The sequence below is a fragment of the Podarcis bocagei genome (genome assembly GCF_964188305.1).
Source record: "Podarcis bocagei genome assembly, chromosome: 10".
Taxonomy (NCBI): domain Eukaryota; kingdom Metazoa; phylum Chordata; class Lepidosauria; order Squamata; family Lacertidae; genus Podarcis; species Podarcis bocagei.
The window spans coordinates 52700020-52721919 of NC_138135.1; the positions used below are offsets into that span (position 1 = coordinate 52700020).

The 21900-nt window shown below is 44.9% G+C and overlaps 1 protein-coding gene across 2 annotated transcripts in view; it reads left to right on the top strand.

Annotated features, from left to right (window-relative positions):
* The first annotated feature begins 647 nt into the window (after nt 1-647).
* The window catches only part of NELL2 (neural EGFL like 2), a 117540-nt gene continuing 96287 nt past the window's right edge, over nt 648-21900 (top strand). Inside the window, exons 1-2 of one of the 2 annotated variants that reach the window (XM_081211552.1) lie at nt 648-1624; nt 2011-2139. In XM_081211552.1, coding sequence (XP_081067678.1) covers nt 1564-1624; nt 2011-2139 — 190 coding nt within the window. In that variant the 5' untranslated portion in view covers nt 648-1563. The remainder of the gene's footprint in view (nt 1625-2010; nt 2140-21900) is intronic. The other variant, XM_081211551.1, reaches the window with a different exon arrangement.

A 21900-nucleotide genomic window follows, 5' to 3' on the forward strand; every position in this document is an offset into this window, starting at 1 on the left:
ATACCCCAACCCAAGATTCGAGTTCCCCGGAAATCTTCACCAGGCTGGATGGCAAAAAAGACCCCGCAAGGGCAGCGGAGGCTGCTGTTCAAAGCATCCTTTTATAATCTGAGAAGGCTTTAAAGATGGAGTGTGGGACCTGGAGGAGACATGCAGAAAAGAGTCTCTTTCAGGTGGTCTGCAAGTTTCAGGTCGCCCCCAGGCGTTCTGGGGAAGAAAAGCCAGGAAATGGCCACCCCCGATCTCTGCAAGAGAATCTAAACCGCGGCTGTGGATTTGCCATTAGCTATTGGATGGGCTTAATTTCAGCCAGCCTTCGTTCCCCAGCGCTGAGCCCCTGAACTCTTGGAAGCACCTCCGTGCTTCTGACCATGGGCAGAGTGCTCCCCCGCCCCTTCTGAATCAACCTCAGGCAGCTTCTCCTATGCATTTAGACTCCCGACGGATTTCCATCCAGGTGCGCGCGGAGGGGTGGGGGCAAGTTAAGCGCAGCGACGGCAGGCGCCCATTGGGATTGGTAGGGCGGAAAGCAGGGAGACCACCAGCAGGGGGCGCCAGAGCCAACGGCAGGCGGCGCCCCCTGATTCCAGGGCTGCCCCCGCGCTCCTCCCTGCTGCTCTCCACAGCCCGCCGCACTGGCTCCTCTAAGTCAGAAGGCAGCCGGCGGCGGCGGAGCCTGGCTGAGGGCAGACTGCGGCTGGCAGGGTTCCGCTCGTCCGAATGGCGTATTCTTCGTCCGCGAGCAACAGCTCTTCTATCTGCCAGGCTTAAGCTTCCTCTTGCTGTAGAGAAACGAAGCCTGAGGAGGAGCAGCCGCAGAGACACCCCACCAGGCAGAATCGCCGTCGCGTCCCGCCCGGTCTCCAGCCTTTAGCTCCTGTGCCGTCGAGGAGCCTGAGGCGGGGAGGCGTTCGAAGGCGCCTCCTTCCCGCCGCCCGCCGGCGCGTCCTCATTGGCCGCCGCCCGCCGCCTCCCCCACGTCGCCGTCGCCGTCCTCAAACCCGCCGCCTTCTCTCGCTCTTTTGAGGCTGCCTGCGAGGAGGAGCCGGTGGCAGTGAGCGCCGGCGGCGGGGGCTTGGCGACCGAGGAGCCCTGAGGAGAAAGAAAGAGTCTGTGCGCGCGCGTCGTGTGAGGGAGCGAGCGAGCGAGCGACACAAGGCTGCCCGCTTCCCCTCCGCCGGGTCGCCTCGCGCCCTCCATTGTCTCTCTCCGCCGGGTTCCCTCCAACAGGTTCTGGGGCTGAGGCGCTTCTCGCGGCTTCCCGCTTTGGCGCCGTTCCGCGCCCTTTTCGCGCCTCCGGGCGGCGGCGGCGGCGGCTGAGGCGCCTCGGAGATGGTGCTGCGGGCTGGGGAGGACTCGACTCGCGGCGCCGCCTCCTCCTCCTCCTTCGCCCGGTGGATTCTGGCTTTTTGCTGAGGGAGGGAAGAAGAAGAAGGACGCCGAGGGGTGTGTGTGTGTGGAAGAAGACTGGGGCGTTCGGCTGCTTGGCTTCCTTCAGACCCGGCTTCTGCCTCGAGGACTATGGAGTGATTCTGGGCGCCGTCCTCCTCCTCCTCGCGCGCGATGGAGTCCCCGGGCTGCTGCTGGAGCGCCCTGGGCTTCTTCCTCTTCTGCCTGAGCTCAGGTGAGACTCGAGCGGGGCGTTCCAGCCTCTCCTTGAGGCATAGGGGAGGGGGGGGGCGTCTCGGGGTGTGTCTCTCAACCTCCCCCTTCCCCACCCCGATGGGGAATCGGCTCAGTATAGGGAGGTGGGGAAGAGGGAAGACGGAGGATCCGGGCAGGAAAACGAGCGGAGAACTTTGCGAAAGGGATGCTGCGAAAGTAGGTCATGTAAATAGGACTGGCTGGTGCGGCTGAGCCGAGGAGGAGATACCTGCGCCTTCCAGAACGGGAGTGGCAGCAGGATCGGGGTGGGAGAAGAAGGTGGAGGGTTGGGGGGGGGGAGGTGGAGAGGAAAAGTTAAGGGCGTCGGTAGTAATTTCTCTTTTCTTTTCCCCCGCCTGGATCCAGCGGTCGGCTTTGGCGTGGACCCCTCGCTGCAGATCGACGTGCTGGGCGAGTTACAGCTGGGGGAGTCGGTGGCCGGAGTGGTGCAAGTGCAAGGGCTGCACAACGGGAGCAAAGCTTTCTTCTTCCAAGGTATGGGACCTCCATCCATCCATCCATCCAGGGGTGCCAACTTGAATAAAATATTGGGTGGGGGAGAGAAGCGCCGCCCCACATAATCTATCACAGGATATGGCACACACACACTATTTGAATGGCAATTCCCATCAACTTTTTTGGGGGGGGCAGGCCCCCCTCCAATATTTTATTGTTGGCGGGAGGGACCCCAAAGGGAGCTCTGTCCCTAGGAGTTGGCTCCTATGCATGCATCCATCCTTCCTCATTCTCGCTTTGGCTCCTGGGCTGGCTCTGCGGGCAGGGTCAGCCCAGGCCACCTGAATAATTCCTGAACTTGCTGGCAAATGCATTTGATAGAACTTTTTTGCATTAACGGGATGGCAGGCGATGCTCCTCTGGGCTCGAGATGCGACTTGGTCCATTTGCTGAGCGAGGCTCCTGCCTGCCTGCTCTGTTAAGCCTCGCTGAGTCTCCCCCTCCCTCCTTCCACTTTTGTCTCTCTCCCGTCACTTTTCTGCCCCCTCTTTTGATGGATAGACCCTTAATTAATGGTCAGCAGGAAAGCTGATGGCAGATGGCTTATTTTGCCAGGCGTGGGGAGCCCTGAATAATAAACAGATTCATCTGGGCTGGCTGAGATTGGTTTATTTGGGAAGACATGCCAGGCTAAGCTCTTGTTCTCGCTGATGGTTAGAGGAGAAGATAAGACTAGGGAGAAAATATGAAACTAAGAGTGTGAAGAAGTGGGGAATGGGGATAACATACTGCATTCCCCCCCCCATAAAAAATGTCTGCAGGAAAAATATAGAAGCCCTTGCAAAAAGATTTGTTAACAGGTTATATACCCTTTATCCTTGTTAAATGTTGAACTTTTTTGGGGGTGGGTGGGAATGGGTGGTATAGTCATACTCAGAGTAAACCTATTGAACCTAAGTAACAAATCAACGACTTTCATGAGTCCATTCTGAGTATGACTTAGTTAGCTAATCACCCACTGATTTTAAGGATTTTTAATAAATCTAAATGTTCCTTCCAAGAATAAGGAGACAGCTGTCTTTTGATTCATTTTTGCATTAATATATTCAAAGACACTTCTAATGTAGGATTCCAAAAAGCAACATTTATTTTGTGCAGTTTATAGTCTATTGTATAAAGGTAAAATATTCTGAGATAAATGCTTTCCCCCATCCCTTGTATATGAAAAAGATTACATACAGAATTAGATTTTTAAATCACAATGCAGAACATTTCTGAAGCTTATCAGACTGTTCATTTAAAAGAGGGCTGATATCATAGTGGCGTTGGGAAGAAAATGGAACAATGTTGTATGTGCATGCTGAATGTTGCTATGTAAAGTTGGAGAACATGGGTCACACGGTGAATTAAGAAGAGTTTTAATTTGCTTCTATATAGCGCATAGTCTATGTGTATCATTTGTTTTCTTAGGAGTTCCAGTTATAGGGTTTTTAAATTTTTCTTTTAGTACAAGAGGCAAAGGGAGGCCTTGCAAAGAAGCTGTAATTTAAGGAAAAATCCAGGCAATGATGTTGGCTTGAACTTCTGAATCAATAAGATCATGTATCAAAAGCTGACTACCTAAGTCACTGGGGGACTCTGTGGAGGGATGTTATTCTACATTCAACCAGAGTGTGTCACTGTGACCATTAACACAGAAAAGTCAGAGCATACACTTTTAAAAAGAGAAATTGACACCTGCTATTTTTAAACAGAAAAAGCCTTCTTTCAACAGGATGTAGACATCTACCCGAAAGGGCTCTTGACAGAATAAAAATCTAAAATTCCAATTTTGAGGCTGGTAATATGAACAGTTCAGGACTACACATACAGTGGTACCTCGGTTTAATAACAGTCCTGTTTACGAACTATTCGGTTTAAGAACTCCACAAAACCAGAAGTAGTGTCCCAGTTTGCAAACTTTACCTCGGTCTAAGAACGGAAGCCGAAAGGTGGAAGGGCACCGGCGGCTGGAGGCCTCATTAGGGAAAGCGCGCCTCGGTTTAAGAACGGACTTCCAGAATTGATTAAGTTCGTAAACCTGTATCACTGTGTGCATTTTTTTTAAAAAAACAAATGCAATTCCAGCAAAGTGAATTTTAAAGTTTGGACGTTTCTATTTCTCTTATTTTTGCTGAGTCTGAAGACTTAGCCTGCATTTCTCTTTTTATTTTCAGGAAAAAAAATGGATGCTCAGCATTCATTTTTTCTTTATACACCTGTAATTGCAGATGCGTTTTAGCTTTTCTAAATTTGCTATGCATCTTGTAAAGTGATCTAATTTATAATTTCTTCTCCTTGGAGGAGAGCCAAGCAAGTACAGCAATTCAAAGACTTTACTTTTATTCTGATTCTTGTTGTTGTCTCTTTCTCTTACCATTCCCACCCCTTGGAGTTGAGGCGAGACAGCTTCCCCAGAATTTATAGATTTGGAAGGGGTCCCAAGGGCCATCTAGTCCAGCCCCCTGCAATGCAGGAATCCTGCCTACAGCTATCCCTGGGTGGGCTCAAACCACCAACCTTCTGGTTAACAGCCAGATGTGCTGACCCATTGCCCCACTGGAGACATTAAGTTTATCTAGTCATGGATGCCATCAAGGTTATACTGCTTGAAAGATGTGGCATATTAAAATTAAATAAAAGTAATTTACAGTGGTGCCTCGCAAGACGAAAATAATCCGTTCCGCGAGTCTCTTTGTCTAGTGGTTTTTTCGTCTTGCGAAGCAACCCTATTAGCAGATTAGCGCTATTAGCGGATTAGTGGCTATTAAAGGCTTAGCAGATTAGTGGCTAAAAGGCTATTAGCGGATTAGCGGTTTAGAAAAAGGGGGGGGAGTGGAAAAAATAGGAACACTCGCAAGACGTTTTCGTCTTGTGAAGCAAGCCCATAGGGAAATTCGTCTTGCGAAGCAGCTCAAAAACGGAAAACCCTTTCGTCTTGCGAGGCATTCGTCTTGCGGGGCACCACTGTATATAAATTGGGCAAATCTCAACCAGTACTGGCCTTATGCAATTATTTACCCATACAAATCTCCCCAGTCTCTATTTTCTTGGCTTCGCACAATGAACCCAAAGTGCTAACAACTTGGGTGCTTTTCACCTAACTGGCATGCATAAAAACTGTTTGCTCATGGTGCAATATAGTCCACTATGTATTTATGAACCATGTGGACAGAGTTGATTGGATGGATCTTTCTCATCTCATTGGCCCCCAATGAGAGGGAGCATGCAGTTTGCATGGGACTCTTCCACCAAACTTTCCATCTATGTTGTTGCAATAGTTGCACAAGCTTGTGTGTGAGTATGAATGAATGAAGGGGGGGAGGGAGGACACAGTTCCCGCAAATGAATATTTACAAGGATAATGTAAAGTGGGAATGAATAACTATAGAGATCACATTGGTCACATGTACATCTATTTCAGCTATGGAAATATATGTGTCTTAGGCTGTAAACTTGCCTTTGAGACATCTCAAGGATGTTTTTAAGACTACTCTGGAGTAAGTTGGCTTAAGCACTAATTTTTCTCAAGCTACAGCATACGGTAGTGACCCCTTTGCCTCTGAAACAGATTTTGCATTAAGATGTTTGCTGGAACACTGAATATTAATAAGAGAGTACTAGTTTGCTGTGAGGGATAGAAAACAAGATGTCCTTGGCCTCATAAGCTGATGCACCTTTTCATGGACTTCTTTTTGATTGAGTTAATGAAAGTTTAAGATAAATATCAACAAAACCATGTCATAATAGATATAAAATGAAAACAATGATATAGAAATGAAACATATAGATTGATTCCTGGGTTTATATACATTATACCTGACTGAAACGACCTCAAAGAAGCTTCTCTGACTTTGTGAATTTTGCAGAGTGGGTTCTCCTGGGCATTTGTTGAATGGAATGGAATAAAACAGCCAAACAATCAGAAAACATACATAAAGAAGCTTCAATATCTTTTATGATTGGTTAATTCTATTACTATGATCCAATGATGCATTTTACCATGTTTGTTTGCAAAACAAGTCAACGTAGGTGTCAGGGAACTGCCATCAGAGCATCAGGTGGTGGAGGGACTCAGGCAGGATGAAAGAGACTCAACTGCTGAAGCAGGGACCAGCAGGGGGAGGAGTGGGTCTCTGAGGGAATGCGAGCAGGAGGGAGGGCTCAGGGAGGCTTCCAGCGAGAACAGTGGTGAGGTATCGGAGTCTCCCATAGGGAGACCCATACCTCGCAGGAAACTGTCACGCCGTGAGTCCAGGAGACGCGTTTCCGTTAAGGAACTTCTTTGCTGGAAACGCTTCCGCAGACAGCCACTGTCGGACTCTACTAGTGACTAGAGCAGACATGTCTGAGGAGCTCCGTCACACACGGAGGTTTGTGGGGGCGCACAAACTCTGAGGGAGCACGTTTTCACGCACAAGCAGCTAATCAAACCCTCACAGCAGTCCGACAGTCTTTGTACGCTGCCTGTGCAAGAGAAGGCATCATGAGCGAACCAACCGGAACCGGAGGAGCAGGGGCTGGAGCTGGTCCAAGCTTGGAAGATAGATACCGAGCGTTGGAGGTTCAACTGGCCCTGCAGACGGCGAGGCTGGAGGAGAGAAGGGCTCAGGATGCAGACAAGAAGGGGAGAGCCACTCAATTCCCCAGAAAGGTACCAGGATTGGTGCAGAAATTTGGGGGGGACCCCAAGGACTACCATGCTTTTAGGACAGAGATGCAATATGCCCTTAATGTGCAGTTCGATGAGTTCCCTGATGAGGAATCGCGAGTTGCTTTTGTAATTGGGCATCTTGAGAAAGGGGCTAGAGACTGGGTTCGACCCCTAATGGCAACGCACAATGACATACTAAAGGACACAATGAAGTTCTTTCGTGCAATGGATATCATGTTTTCCAGCGATATTGAGGAAGGGGTGGTGCGCAGACAGCTAATGGCTTGTAAGCAGGGGAGTCGATCTGTCCGTGAATATTGGACTGAGTTTACCATGCTGATTCACAGACTGAGTTGGGATTTATCGGCGGCACCCGTTCAAATGCTATTTGAAGAAGGTCTTTCTTCGGGGGTGAAAGACGAGCTGGCACGGAGCCCCAGGGCGGAGTCTATGGATCAGCTGACCAAATCTGCGCTGACCATAGGAGCGCGGCAGGAGGCAAGAGCCTTGGAGAGGCGGGAAGGGAGAGGGGAACGTTGGAAGGAGTTCCGCATTCCAGACATTCCTGAGCCAGCTTTCCCGCCGGCAGAGCCGATGGAAATCGGAACAGCGCGCGCGCGCGCATTTTCAAAAACCAGCGAGGGAGCTAAGAAGGAGGGAAAGGGCCCCCGGAAATGCTATCTCTGCCAACAGCCAGGCCACTTTGCCAGAGTCTGCCCCCAGAGGAAGGAATGGCAAGGGATGGTGGGAGCTGTTGAGGGGGGAGAAGAAGGGGGAGCGGAGCAGGTAAAAGCCAACGCCTGGTTGCCACAATTGGGGCACTGCAGCCAGGCCAAAGAGCAGTGAAAGTGCCCGTGCCAGAAGCTCCTCGACCTGCTCTAGTGATTGAAGTGTCGCTAGAGCTGCAGAATGGGCATCCCCTAAAAATTAAGGCGCTATTGGACTCAGGCAGCTCCTGCAATTTTATGAGCAAGGAGTTTGCTGCTGAACACCAGATACAGACCATCCCTTTAAGCAACCCCCTGCAGGTGACCACGATTGATGGCAGGGAGTTGTTGGGAGGAGGAGTCCGCTTGCAGACTGTCCCAATGATAATGAGGGTGGCAAGGCACACAGAACTGATAGCGTTTAATGTGGCCACCCTGGGAGGCGCTCCCATTATTTTGGGAATGAGCTGGCTAGCTCTACATGATCCGCTGGTTGGCTGGCATCAAAGAGTGGTGTCCTTTGGTTCAGCACATTGCCTAGAACACTGCAAAGGGGAGAAGGGTTCAGTAGGGGCCCAAGCCACCCTAGCAGGGACTGAAGTAATGGGGAAGGTGAAGGTACCACCACAGTATGCAGATCTCAGCGACGTGTTCAGCGAGAAGGAAGCTGACCAACTACCACCTCATAGACCCTTTGATTGTCAGATCAATTTACTCCCTGGAGCACAGCTTCCCGTGGGCAAGTTGTATGCCATGTCAGACAGGGAAATGCAGGAGTTGCGAGGGTTCATTGACAAGAACCTGAAGAGAGGCTTCATCAGAGAGTCCAAAGCAGCAGGGGGGAGCCCAGTGTTCTTTGTGGACAAAAAAAATGCGGACAAGCCGAGACTTGTATGTGATTTTAGGCGGCTGAATGCAGTGACTGAACCGGTGGCGTTCCCTATGCCCAGAATTGATGATATTTTGACCATGGTGAGGAAGGGAAAGATTTTCACAAAGCTGGATCTAAGGGGGGCGTACAACCTGATACGCATAAGGAAAGGGGATGAATGGAAAACCACCATGTTTACCCCTTTGGGGGCGTTTGAATACCTCGTTATGCCATTTGGATTACAAGCAGGCTCCGCGTGTTTTCAATCTTTTATGAACCACGTGCTGGGCCCTTTGCTCTACAAGAATTGCGTTGCCTTTCTAGATGATGTGTTGGTGTATTCTGAGAATGAGGAGCAACATGTGAGAGACGTCAGAGAAGTGTTGAGCAGACTGCAAGCCAACAGGCTGTGGGTCAAACTGGAGAAGTGTCGGTTCCATACCAAGGAGGTGGAATTCCTGGGGTACCGCCTGTCAGACAAGGGATTGGCCATGGATCCCGGCAAGGTACAGGCAGTGCTGGAATGGAAAACACCCAAAACCAAGAAGGATGTGCAGAGGTTCCTAGGGTTTGGAAACTTTTATCGTAAGTTCATCCGCAACTTCGCCCATCTGACGGCGCCCATCACTGACTGTCTCAGCAGTAAGAAGAAGTTTGTATGGACGGCGGAGGCGGAGCGAGCGTTTGAGGAACTGAAAAGGGCCTTCGCCTCTGAAGAACAACTTCTGCATGTGGATTTACGAAAGAAGCTAAGGGTTGAAACAGACGCATCTGACAGAGCCATAGGGGCGGTGCTTCTTCTGCAGCCGGGGAAGGAGGAGTCGGAGTGGCGTCCGTGTGCCTTCTTCTCGCGGAAGCTGAACAAATCCGAGAGGAACTACACGGTGTACGACCGAGAACTGCTTGCTATTCATGAGGCGTTCCGGAGATGGAGGCATCTGCTAGTTGGTGCACAACATAAAGTGCAAGTGTGCACGGACCATAAAAATCTAGAGTACTGGAGAACGGCGCGAGTGCTCAACCAAAGGCAGTTGAGATGGGCCCAAGAGTTCTCCAAATTTAACTTTGAGATTTGTTATGTGCCAGGCCCAGAGAATGTTAGGGCGGACGCTCTCTCACGCAAACCTGAATATTTGGAGGGGGAGGGAGCACCCGAAGAAACCCATATCATTCCAGAGGACCGCTGGATGTGTGGGGCGACTTTGGTGGGGCAAAGGGAATTGGTAGAGGGTACGGTGCAGGATGCATATGCCCAGGGGAAACTCAGGGATCTCAGAGGGGAGGAAGACAAACCCGGTGGTTTTGAGGAGAGAAATGGGGCATTGTATTATAAGGGAGCGTTATATATACCTGAAGGGGAATTGAGGGAGAAAGTACTCAAGCAGCTGCACGATAGCCCCACAGCAGGGCACTTTGGGCAACACAAAACCATGTGGCTGGTTACCAGGGAATTTTGGTGGCCCAAGGTCAGGGAAGATGTGCGGGAGTATGTGAGAGGGTGTGAACAATGCCAAAGAGCCAAGGGGGAGAGGCAGGCGCCGGCTGGTTTATTAGAACCACTGCCCACACCTGAGAGACCGTGGGAAGCAGTGGCAATAGATTTCATGACTGATCTGCCAAGGTCTAGAGGGAAAACAGCCATCATGGTTGTAGTAGACCTGTTAACTAAAATGGCCCACTTCATAGCCTGCTCACATGCGGTTACAGCAGAAGAAACCGCCAAATTGTTTGTAGAGAATGTGTTTAGGTTGCATGGCGCCCCCTTGAGGGTGGTTTCAGACCGAGGGAAACAATTTACTTCCAGGTTCTGGAGGAAGCTCATGAGCTTACTGCATGTAGAGGTTAATTTCTCGACGGCCCGTCATCCTGAAACCAACGGGCAGGCGGAAAGAGCAAATGGGGTTCTCCAACAATATTTGAGGTGTTATGTTAATGACAGAGAGAATGATTGGGTGGAGAAGCTGGCGTTGGCAGAATTTGCCTACAACAATGCAGAGAACGTGTCCACGGGGATGAGCCCCTTTTTGGCTAATCACGGGTGCCATCCCAGAGCCTTCCCAGGGGGGGAGGGGGAGAACTGGAGCGTTCCAGCTGCGGAACAGTTCGTGGAAGAAATGGAAGCGATCCATCGCCAGCTCCAACTCAACTTAAACAGGGCTAAGGAGGAATATAAGAGGCAAGCAGACAAAAACAGAAGGGAAGGTGAAAGCATCAGGGTGGGGGACCAGGTGTGGCTGTCAACCCAAGGGTTGCCATTCAAAGGAGGTTGTAAGAAATTAAGACCCAAAAGGCTGGGTCCGTTTGAAGTCATACAGCAGGTCAATCCAGTGGCTTTCAGGCTCCGGTTACCGAACCACATGAAGCTGCACCCAGTTTTTCACAGGTCGTTGCTGTCACCGTATAGAGGAGACAGTGAGGGGAGGGTCACTAGGGGACCAGCAATGGAGGAGAAGGAACACAGCTACCATGTAGCGGAGATCCTCGATTCCAGGTGGAAGGGAGATCAAGTAGAGTATTTGGTAATGTGGGAAGGGGAACCGGAGTCGGAAAACACCTGGGTTAGGGCAGAGGATGTCAATGACGATGTTTTAATAGAGACTTTTCATCAGAGGTTCCCACGTAAACCTCAGCCTGTAGCGAGGTTCCGAAGGGAATACTTTGCCACCACCGACGAGGAAGAGGAGTTGGAGGGGTTCCCAGATTCTGAAGAGGAGGAGGATTCAGCTGGCCAGGACGACGATCGATGGAGAGAATTGTTCGAGACGTCAGAAGATGAGGAAGATTCGTTTCGGGGTTTTAGCCCTTCACCTCCCAGGGGGGAGGAATTGGGAGGGGGTGAGGGGGGCCCTGGAGGGGAGGTGGATGTCAGGGAACTGCCATCAGAGCATCAGGTGGTGGAGGGACTCAGGCAGGATGAAAGAGACTCAACTGCTGAAGCAGGGACCAGCAGGGGGAGGAGTGGGTCTCTGAGGGAATGCGAGCAGGAGGGAGGGCTCAGGGAGGCTTCCAGCGAGAACAGTGGTGAGGTATCGGAGTCTCCCATAGGGAGACCCATACCTCGCAGGAAACTGTCACGCCGTGAGTCCAGGAGACGCGTTTCCGTTAAGGAACTTCTTTGCTGGAAACGCTTCCGCAGACAGCCACTGTCGGACTCTACTAGTGACTAGAGCAGACATGTCTGAGGAGCTCCGTCACACACGGAGGTTTGTGGGGGCGCACAAACTCTGAGGGAGCACGTTTTCACGCACAAGCAGCTAATCAAACCCTCACAGTAGGTAAAAAAATAAAGGCAAGTTATATGAACACCGGTCATTAACTGCAAAAATCCATATTTTGTTAAATAATCCACCCTCTGTTATAATTATTTCTGGGATGAGTCATAGAAAACATATTGACGAAAAAGGAAATGGACAAAATGCAACACTGTACCATTAGAATTAATGAATACAGCTGTCTACTGACTTTATTTTACAGTGCTTGACATATTGAGGACAATTAATTACGTATTTGATAACTTTAATGCATACTGACCAGCTGAATGAGAACTGGTGCTCAGTGCTAGAAGATGGGAGACATTCAGAAAAGATGTTCCTTTTTTGTTAGAACAGTTGGCATGTATGTATATAAAGTATGCTTAGTTATTTCAGCAAGCAAATGCATGCACACACCCCACAAGCACCAACAGATGGGGTGGAATTATATGGTGGTTTGTGATAAAGCACACCATGGAACAGAACACCAAAGAGCAGATTTAATCTGTCAGCATGATGCATGAAGGAACTTCACAGTTAGTGGCTCCTCAATGGTTCTTTCTGCTGTCAGAAAACAAAACTAAAACAGGTCAATTTGTACTGTGGTATAGCAATACTATGTAGCTATGTTTAAAACTTGTTATTGTTATGGGGGTTACAGTTTTCATGCTAACTTTATTTCTGTCTACATTTTTGGAAACAATGTTTGATGTGACTCAATCATAGCTGATTTTCTCAGGGTGCAAGGCAAACGAAGCAAACTGTTGCTGGTGTAGGGAACTTTGAAAAAGTAGACTTTTTTCAGAATTTGGCTTGAAGACACGGGGGAGAGAGATCTTTTGGCTTTTCATGAGTGTAAGATGAAAGTATGAATGGACTGGAAGCATCCTGCTTTGTCTATAAGCATATAAGCTATTTCTTTAAGAGATTCTCACTCGGTCCATTCAGGACCTGAGAGATGGAGACTTTTCCTAGCTGATATATGTTAAAAACATAGCATGCCCATTGCATAATACCTTTCTACAAAGTAACAAAAAACAAGCAGAACTAGTATATGGATTTAAAAGGCATCTTCTGCTGCAGAATGAATAAAGCTGAGATACTTTCCATTCTCTACGCACATCATGCCGCTTCTTATAGCAGAAGGTGGGGTGGGGAGGTCCCCTTTTAGCCCAAGGGCTACTTTCTTTCATGAGCAACCTTCTGGGGAATACATGCCCTTGGTTAGCAGAACCAATGGCCAAAAGAAAAGACAAGACTGACTCTTTACTTTGTACAGCAGGCTACATCCTAGCCATGCAAAACCAGAGATTTCCAATACACACTTACTTCTCCATCTAGGCAAGCAGGAATATTACAGTTCATGGACACATTCTAACCAGGTATAATAACTCAAGGAGGGTGTGGAATTTTAGGCTGTGTGCATGTTACTCATATACTGCATCTCCAGTGCATTCCCACGACTGGTGTCTAAAGCTGTGCACTTATGAAGCTGGCCACAATCCATATCTATCATTGAGAAATACTGTTGTTTGATGCATTTCCCCCTCAAACTAGTAATTATTATTATTGTTGTTGCTGTTGTTGTTATTGTTGTTGCACCCTCTCTATCTGACTGGCTGCCCTAGCCTAGCTACTCTGGGTGGCTTCCGACAAATATAAAAACATAATAAAAACACCAAACATTAAAAACTTTCCTATACAGGGCTGCCTTCAGATGTCTTCTGAAAGTTGTATAGTTATTCATCTATACATCTGATGGGAGGGTGTTCTACAGGATGGGTGCCACTACTGAGAAGGCCCTCTGCCTGGTTCTCTGTAACTTCACTTCTGGCTTCGAGGGAACTGCCAGAAGGCCCTCAGTGCTGGACCACAGTGTCCGGGCTGAACGATGGGGGTGGAGATGCTGCTCCAGCTGTACAGGGCCGTTCCTTGTGATTTGAAACTGTAAAGCATATTTGCTTTACTGCTAAGCTGAGGCTTGTGCATTTGAGACAGATGACAGCTTTATGAATAGGAGTGTGTGTGGGAGGGGGGAATTGCAGGTGCAGAGAAACTAAACAGGTAATGAATGTGCATCAGGTGAAGACATCCACACATCGACTTGTCTCACGGGTGAGCCAGCCCTGCCCAAAATAGAATGGAGTCAAATCACATAAACTATTCTACCCAGTGCTTTATTTACGAGAGAGGGGGAAATGCTGAAGTTCTTGTCCAAGTGGAATTATGTCCCTCTGGTCCAGAAACCTTGGTTGCTTGAAGTAACCTAAGATATTGCAAAGTTGTCAATATGATCCCCTGGGCCTTCAGCTTGAAGGGCTCTAAATAATTAGCAGTTATTGCTTGTATGGTAGCCTACAAAACATGAAGCCAACTTAACACCTTAGGGTTGTATCAACTAAGTCTTGTATAGTGTAGGCCCACTGAAATAAGTTGGCATGACTAACTTAAGTTCATAGATTCTAGTGGGTCTGTTCTGTGTATGACTTAGCTAGAGACAACAACATTTAGCTATGCTTTCAGATATGCAGGAGCACGTTTCCATGTTTGCCTTTGCAGATATTCTATTAGAAGGCAAGAGATGGACTAGATTTGAAAATAACATAGGGATCCTGCATTATAATCCAGGTTAAAAATCTTTGTCCTTGATTTTGTTTTCCTTCACTGGTTTTGCTACAGTTTTTTGCTTTGAATAATTATAGTATGTTAAGCAATGATTGAGGTGGCTCTTGTATCAATTCTTTATCTGAGCTGGAGAGGGTGGAAGCTTAAAAAAGACTGTTTAAGTAGCAAGTGCTGCTCAAAATGCCCTTTATTGCTTGCAAGAGTGTATGTTAAGAAAGTACCCTTAGCTAAAGCAATTTTAATAGTTTTTTTAAAAGCAAATTGCTGATACACATTGTTTCCCTGGTTTTGAGGATGATGCTAATTAATAAAATAGGTTACAGAAAAATGCTAACTAGGTAATGTGCTAAATAATAGGGATCAAGTGTGTGTGTGTGTGTGTGTGTGTGTGCATGCACGTGTGCATGCATGCATGCTGAGAATGAGTGTAGGCCTTGTTTTTAGTAATTGTATTATGCATTTGAAACACTAGTTATAACCCTGCTGAAATTGCTGTGTAGTGAAGAAATAGTTTAAATAAAATCGACAATAATAATATGTTTAAATAAACTTATTCATGGGAAGAGATGGAACTCTGCTTATGGGTGTGATGAAAAAGCTTGTCACAGTTAGATAAATGGGGGGCTTTCAAAGAGCATGAACACATATGCAGTTAACTTATCAGCCACAGACAGGCACAGATGGTAGTTCATGAAATGCTCCCTGGTCAGAATATAATAGATGTAGAATATAATAGATGCAGAAATTCAAAATAGTTTACAGTTGAAGAAAAAAATAATCTATTTTACAAACAATGCATGTAGACTATAGTTCAGCTAAACTTAATTTACATTTATCAAGGAATAAGCCCTACTGAGCATAATGAGACTTACTGTTGGATAAACATACATAGAGCTGCACTGCACACCACACTGAAACCAATGAAGCAAGTTATTTGTGACTAACCTAATATTTTTCTATTCATATAAAGCCAGTCCAATTAATTTCAGTTGTGCTTACTGCTGGAGAAGAGGGCAAAGTACTGCAGCCTGAGCCTATGCATGCTTGCTCCTCGGGAAGCATGCAAAGTCCCACAGTCTTCAATGGAACTTACACTGCAATCCTGTGCACAATGACTTGAGAGTAGGTTGCAGCTAACTTTAGGGCCAGATCAGGGCCCTAAAACTTAAATACTGCAATAAGGGATATATGAAGTTAAGCAGGCTCCTTTGGAGCCCATCTGATAGTATTTTATATTAAAGTGGTGGGATATTCCTCTGATATTCTAAGCTAGCTCCCTACACAGTCAACATCCATGATGCTATTAAAAAACATGGCTAAATTCTATATGATTTCATTATATCCACTGCTGTGTGTGTGTAAGATACACACAACGACGCACACACACATATACAGTGTGTTGAGAATGCAAAGGTATAAAACCTCCATTTTGGGCTAGAACTGGGTGCAAGTGGCTTCTTGAAATTATCCACCCTATTTGTGAGCAGTTAAATTGGACAGTGTGTGGAGAACCATGTGGTGGGGTAATTCTGCAGAGCGAGAAAGCCATGTAATGAGGTAACAGCTGTTTTGGATCCACTGGATATAAAGCCCGGTGGCTCCTTTAAGAGAGTAGCGCAGGTTTCTCTGTTATGCCAACTTGGAGCTGGCATGACAAAATAACAAACCCACCCCAGCTTCCACGCTTGCTGACATGAGCTGGCAGGGCTTTGGATATAGCTCTGCTACTGCAATGCCCCACCTCTGGAATGACCTGTCAGTCTATAATCCTTCACACATATTCTGTACTTGGCATTGTAACTCACCCTATGACATTCAGGTGAAGGGTGGGGATATAAAGGTTGGAAATAAGTAAACAAACTCCATCAAGCACAGTGTGTTTTCAGTAGATGTGTTCTGTTAACCATTTGTAAACACAGTCAGAATTGTAGTCTAACAGCTCCACCCTAAACATGTTTATGAAGAAGTAAGTTCTATTTATTTCAGTTGGACCTGCTTCAAGTGAGCATGCTAGGGACTGAAGACCCAAGTTTTAGGCTTCAAGGCAAAAATGTGACAAGATTTAAAATGGTGCTTGACAGTCTTCTAATTGAAAATTTCTTTTTTGCTCAGCATGGTATGCGTTTTCCATTGGCTTGTGAATTGAATATTTAGGGACATATGAAAAAAGTGAAGTCTGCATTGAAAGCTGTGACGGTTGTGCTTTTTGTGACAATGCTGTGGTACCTAAAAAGAGCATGATAGAAAAATGCTGATTTAACACACATTTAAGTCAGTGAGAATATAGTAGGCTGCAGTGGCTGTAGAAGTGATTGCAATTACAGTCAATCTCCATAAACCAAATATACTTTTGTTGGAATACGATGTAATTAGACAACAGTGGCTCTGGAGGGTACTTTATGAGGGTACTATTCAGAACAAACTGCAATCTAGTACATCTATAGGATCCTTGACAACACAGGATTGTTATAAAAGATATATTCATCTTTAGAGAGATTCAGCACCTATAAGTCCTCACTCAAATTGGCTTAGATTTCTAAGGTTTAACTAAATGGGCTGAGGCTACTGATATTCAGCCTACTTCCCTGTGTTAGGTCTGATCAGTGGTAACCTGGAGGAACCAAAAATTTCAGATAAACTCTGTAGGGGTTATAGATAAGTGGTCTTCAGATTTTCAGACACCGGCTCCACCTTTAACTATAGCCTTTGATACAAGAACCAGTTTTAACTGGTTTAGGACTCTGTGCAAGAACCTAGCAGCAGATGCTACTTTAGATATCAGGTTCATGGCTTCTTTGCATCCCTAGCATTTTACAAAAGAAAAAAGACCCAAACTTTTGAAGAACGGTGGCAGCACTGAAGGGTGGCCCACCATAGGTTAGTTTGTGTGTTCCATTTATGTGACGTGACCCAGCAGCTGAAGACCACTTTTGTTTTTTCATTCCGAGAAGCACAATTTGTCTTGCCATAATGCTGCAGGGTAAGAAGGGCTGTATTCACCAAAGGAGCCCCATCCTCTATTGCATTTTGTCATCCTTTGTCTCTTATGCCCTGCCACAATCTGGTGTCTCTTGTACTAATCTGAATGAAAACGTGTGATTAAAAATAGATTTGTGCTTTTGCAGAATCACAGTACTGATGTCTGTCTTTGTAATAAATGTGCTTATGTTCTCATCATGGCCATTGTCAGAGGAGAAGCACATTGTTGCCTTGGAGAACGTACTTAGAGAGATTCTGACTGTCTGATTGGCTTTTTCTTCTATCACATTTATTAAAAAAGTAGCTGAGTGTGGAAATAGCATTGTAAATAATGAAAGTGAATATCATTGCCAGATATGTATTCTTCTTTCCGGATGTTCTGCAGAACTAAGTCCTCTTCCCAGCCAATCTAGTGAAATCATTAATTTATTGCTGCATCATCATTCTGACACTTCTGGAATGCTTGCAGAGATTAAAGCTCCTTTATCAACATTCCCAAGACTGTGATGTCTAAAGACCTCATCTGTTCACAAGTGGCTGAAATTAAATACTGACTGTTCAACAAATCTACACTTAAAAATTGATTTATAGCTGAAACAGTTAGAAAATGATTATATGAATACATACTCCAATTTGGTTGAGGAAGTTTTGTCAAAAAGCCTTTTTGGGGGGCTGGGGGTACAAAGTATATGATTCTAGGTATGCTTATTTCCATTGAATGAAGTTTAGAATGAAGTAGTTGATTTTACAACAAGGATGGTAATATAGTATTTTCTTAATAATAATATAGTATTTTCTTGGAGGTTTCACTGGCTGAGATTTTAAGCATGGCCAGTGCCACTGAAAAAAGTTTCTATAGAATTAATTTCGATATACCTGTTTAGGAATAGGGCATCAGCACAATATTCTCTCAGTACTTTTCACAGCTTGCTTGCACCAAGCCTTGGTAATAAATTTAATGCCATTATCACCTTTATCAAAGCATGATGTAAATATGAAATGTGTAAATGAAACATCATGTAAGAAAGGGAAGTTTGGAGTCTTTCTTTAATACCTTGGGGGCCACATTACCATATTTCTTGGAGTCTAATGGGATTCAAAAAACATCTGGAAGGCTGTAGGCAGGTGTAATGTTAAGTGTATACATGCTTCTTATACAAACCATAAGTTGAGCCTTTGTATCACAGATACTCTTGTGGCAATTTGGTTTGACTGAGACGGTCCAGGAAGCTACTGTATGCCTCAGGAAGCAGTATTTCATATCTGTGGAAGTGCAAGAGCAAGTTTTGGTTATTCACTTGTCAGCTTATACAAAGGACAGTTCTTTTAAGAAGCATATTGTTTTCCAGAACTCTGCCCTGGTAAACCCTGGTTTTGCTTAAGCAACAGTTGTGCAGCATAGCCTCTTTCTCTTAGTTAAGTGGCCAAATGTAGCATAGAAAATGAGGAGATGACATCTTATTACTTGCATTCTCTCTGCTCGTCTGCAGCAGCAACTTCCTCCTAAAGTTCTACAGGCCGCTAGAGGACTCTCTGTAGTATATTTTGCTGGGCTCAGCAAAAACAGTGGTAACATCCCATCTTTTGGGAAACCTTATTGTGTATCTAATAATCTCACCAATTTAGAATTGTCATAAAGTGGTCATGTTAACTGGGGCTGTGTGAGTTGTTATAGCCAGATGTAAACAGGTATGAGACTTCATTCAGTTTTGATATTACCTATTCCTGTAATGACCAATGTTTAGGAGTGATTTAATTATGTCTTTTTTAAAATAAGTTAAATTCAGATATAATTAAAGCAGTGCTTCCTGACACCAGTTACATACCCCTTCCACCCACAGGATAAACTTTTATCTATAAAACATTCTCATAGCTAGGAATGTCCAGTTAGTAGCTGCATCAAACTTTCAAATGGATATCAGGCACCTGAAGGAGTTTCGGGAAACAGTTGTAGGCAACTATATTGGCTTCATGTGGAGGCACTGTTCAAGGCTGGTGCACAGCTACAGAGAGTAGTTTCAGTTCTAGAAATAGGTGAATTCAGGTATCAGTAGGAAAGAAGCACGGAAGAGCGAACAGTTCACATTAGGAATGTAGGATGTAGGCATCAGGACCATGGACAGAGCACAGTAGGCTGTATGGAGCCTGGCAGACAGATGAGCATCTTTCAGAAAGAGTAGCTCGCAAATGTAATCTGTCAACACTGATAAGTGTCTTGGAACACTGCTTGTCACTTCTGGGTGTGGTATGGTAATGATGGCAGGATGCTGGGTGCTGCAGAGCTTCTGAAGAGCATTCCTTGCTATTTGAGGCAACTAGAAAGGAAGCAATCCTAGGGATTGGTGATCGTTGTGGGGATTTAAGATGATTCTGTTACTTCTTTAGTGGAGGAATCTGTTCCACTGTGTTTTCTCATTACTGTTATCTGAGATATCCCAGAGACAATAACCTTATGGGTCTTGGAATTATTATTCTTCTCCAAACTTTTGACATGGTACTGAAGCAGTTTCTGCTCCTGCAACTATCTTTTCACTGAGGGAGAAAGTCTTAACCCTCGTTTCACATGAATTTTGGGCTCTTTAATAGATCTCCTTTGAAATTTAATAGACAAATCAGTCTAAATTATACGGGCTCATAGGTTCTGGAACCTATGTTCTAGGCTAGGAAAAGAGAACATTTGACCACCAAGACCCCAACTGCCATGCTCACTGTAACTGATGGGAGCTGGTGTCCAAAAGCATCTGGAAAGCAGCAAATTCCTCATCCTTATTCTAAACCATGATTTCTATCAATAGTAAGCCAATAAACTCTGCTTCATCTTGTGTGCTCTTGTGTGTTGGAGATATATTTCCGTATTTGGGATTAAATTTAAGCTTTGCACAATATAAATTGCTTATGTAAATTACATTAGACTACAGATGCCGTATTAATAAACCTTTTAATAACAGTATTCTGGAATTCATGCCTTTGAAATATTTCATGAAAGTGCTCATTTTTAGGAAAGTGCTTAGGTTGGAAACGTTTTATTAATTCATGAACTATTACTTTAGGAGGCAGGTGTCACAATTAAACTTGCGCTAACAATTTGCTGAAACACAGTGGATAGAACATTTTAAAAATTACTCTGATAGTTCAAGGGCAGCCAGAATAAAAAATGGGTTTGCATTTCAATTATCAGCACATAGACATTTTGCTGAACTTTTGTCCTGGTTCTTCTTCACTGGCACCTATTTGAAGTCTACCTGGTTCATTTTTCATATTCCTCAAGGAAGGGTCAAACAGAACAGGAAGTAATTGGTTTGGGTGAGAAAAACACCTAGAGCTGGGTCAAATTGCAGTTGGCTTAGTTAAGTAAAGTTCCCAGACATTTCATTAGTAAAATGGGTGAAATTCTAGTAAAATCTGTTTAGGTCTGGATGGATATGGGTTTATGAGGTCAGGCCATCCATTGGAGAAGATATTGCAAAAATATTACTTTCTATAAGTATTGCAGAGTAGCCATGACAAGTAAACTGTTTTCATCATCCCTGTGTCTATCAAAAGGTAGCTATCTCTCACCAAATTCAGTTGGTGTTAGAGTTGAAGGAAGTGGCTGAAATATGGTTTAATAACGAAACAGTCTCCATTCCAATTAACACTGGGAACATGCTAATTGAACATTTTGCAATCATTACTGATTTGCTTATTTTTCATTTATCTTGTTTCATTTCTACCAGAATTTAACTTTTCATACTTCTTATTTTCTTCTCTGGCTTTAATTATTTTTTAATACATTTATATATTTTGCGTAAGTTTCTCTCTGAAGCTTTTTATGCATGTCATTCATGCAGTACAGCTGCATAGGACTTACTCCTCAATGAGTGAATTTATTATTATATTACAGTTGATTTATTAATTGTCTTCTAAGCCACCGTCTCAAGGCAATTCATACCCGAATATTTAAAAATGCAAATACAATGAATGCATTTTTTAAAAAAGAAAAACAAAACTGAAATCCCAACAAGCAGACACTCATGGTAGAAAACCCATTTACTCAACCGGGACCTAACTGGAGTATCATAATAAAAATATATATGTTCTGAAAATGAAAGAGATAGCCACTGTTCTGGCAGCTGTTTCAGAGAGCTTCTTCCAGAATTTTTCCCCATATCTAATAGTTATAAAGCACCTGATAATCATCTTAGAGTTACTAGTGGATAGTTTGTAGCTATTAGTCATTGTATCCATTATATTTTAATGTTAAATAATGCCAAACACCTTTGTGTCAATCCCTCTGATTTTTTAAAAATAAATTACAATATCCTCTTTTGGCCTCATTTACTAGCCCACCTATTCTAACCCTGTGTCTGTCCAATACTCATTTTTATATGTCAGATGAAAACTGGAATAAGATAAAACCAGGGAAATTTAACATTTTTAAAACTTTGGAAATCATCACAGTTGTATCTGTTTTCTCAATCAATAGAATGATGGATTTAGCTCATGGGTATGTTATGCTTAGATTGCAACCTCTCTCCATTAGAAAGCTATTTTCAAAGCATTTAGAACCTTCCATCGTACCTGAACCAGCAAGCATGGTTTAGAAAGTTTAACACCAATCCAAGGCATGAAATCATGGTGTAACGGGAAAATAATTTCTCTATAAACCTGCATCGCGTGCACAAACCATTGCTG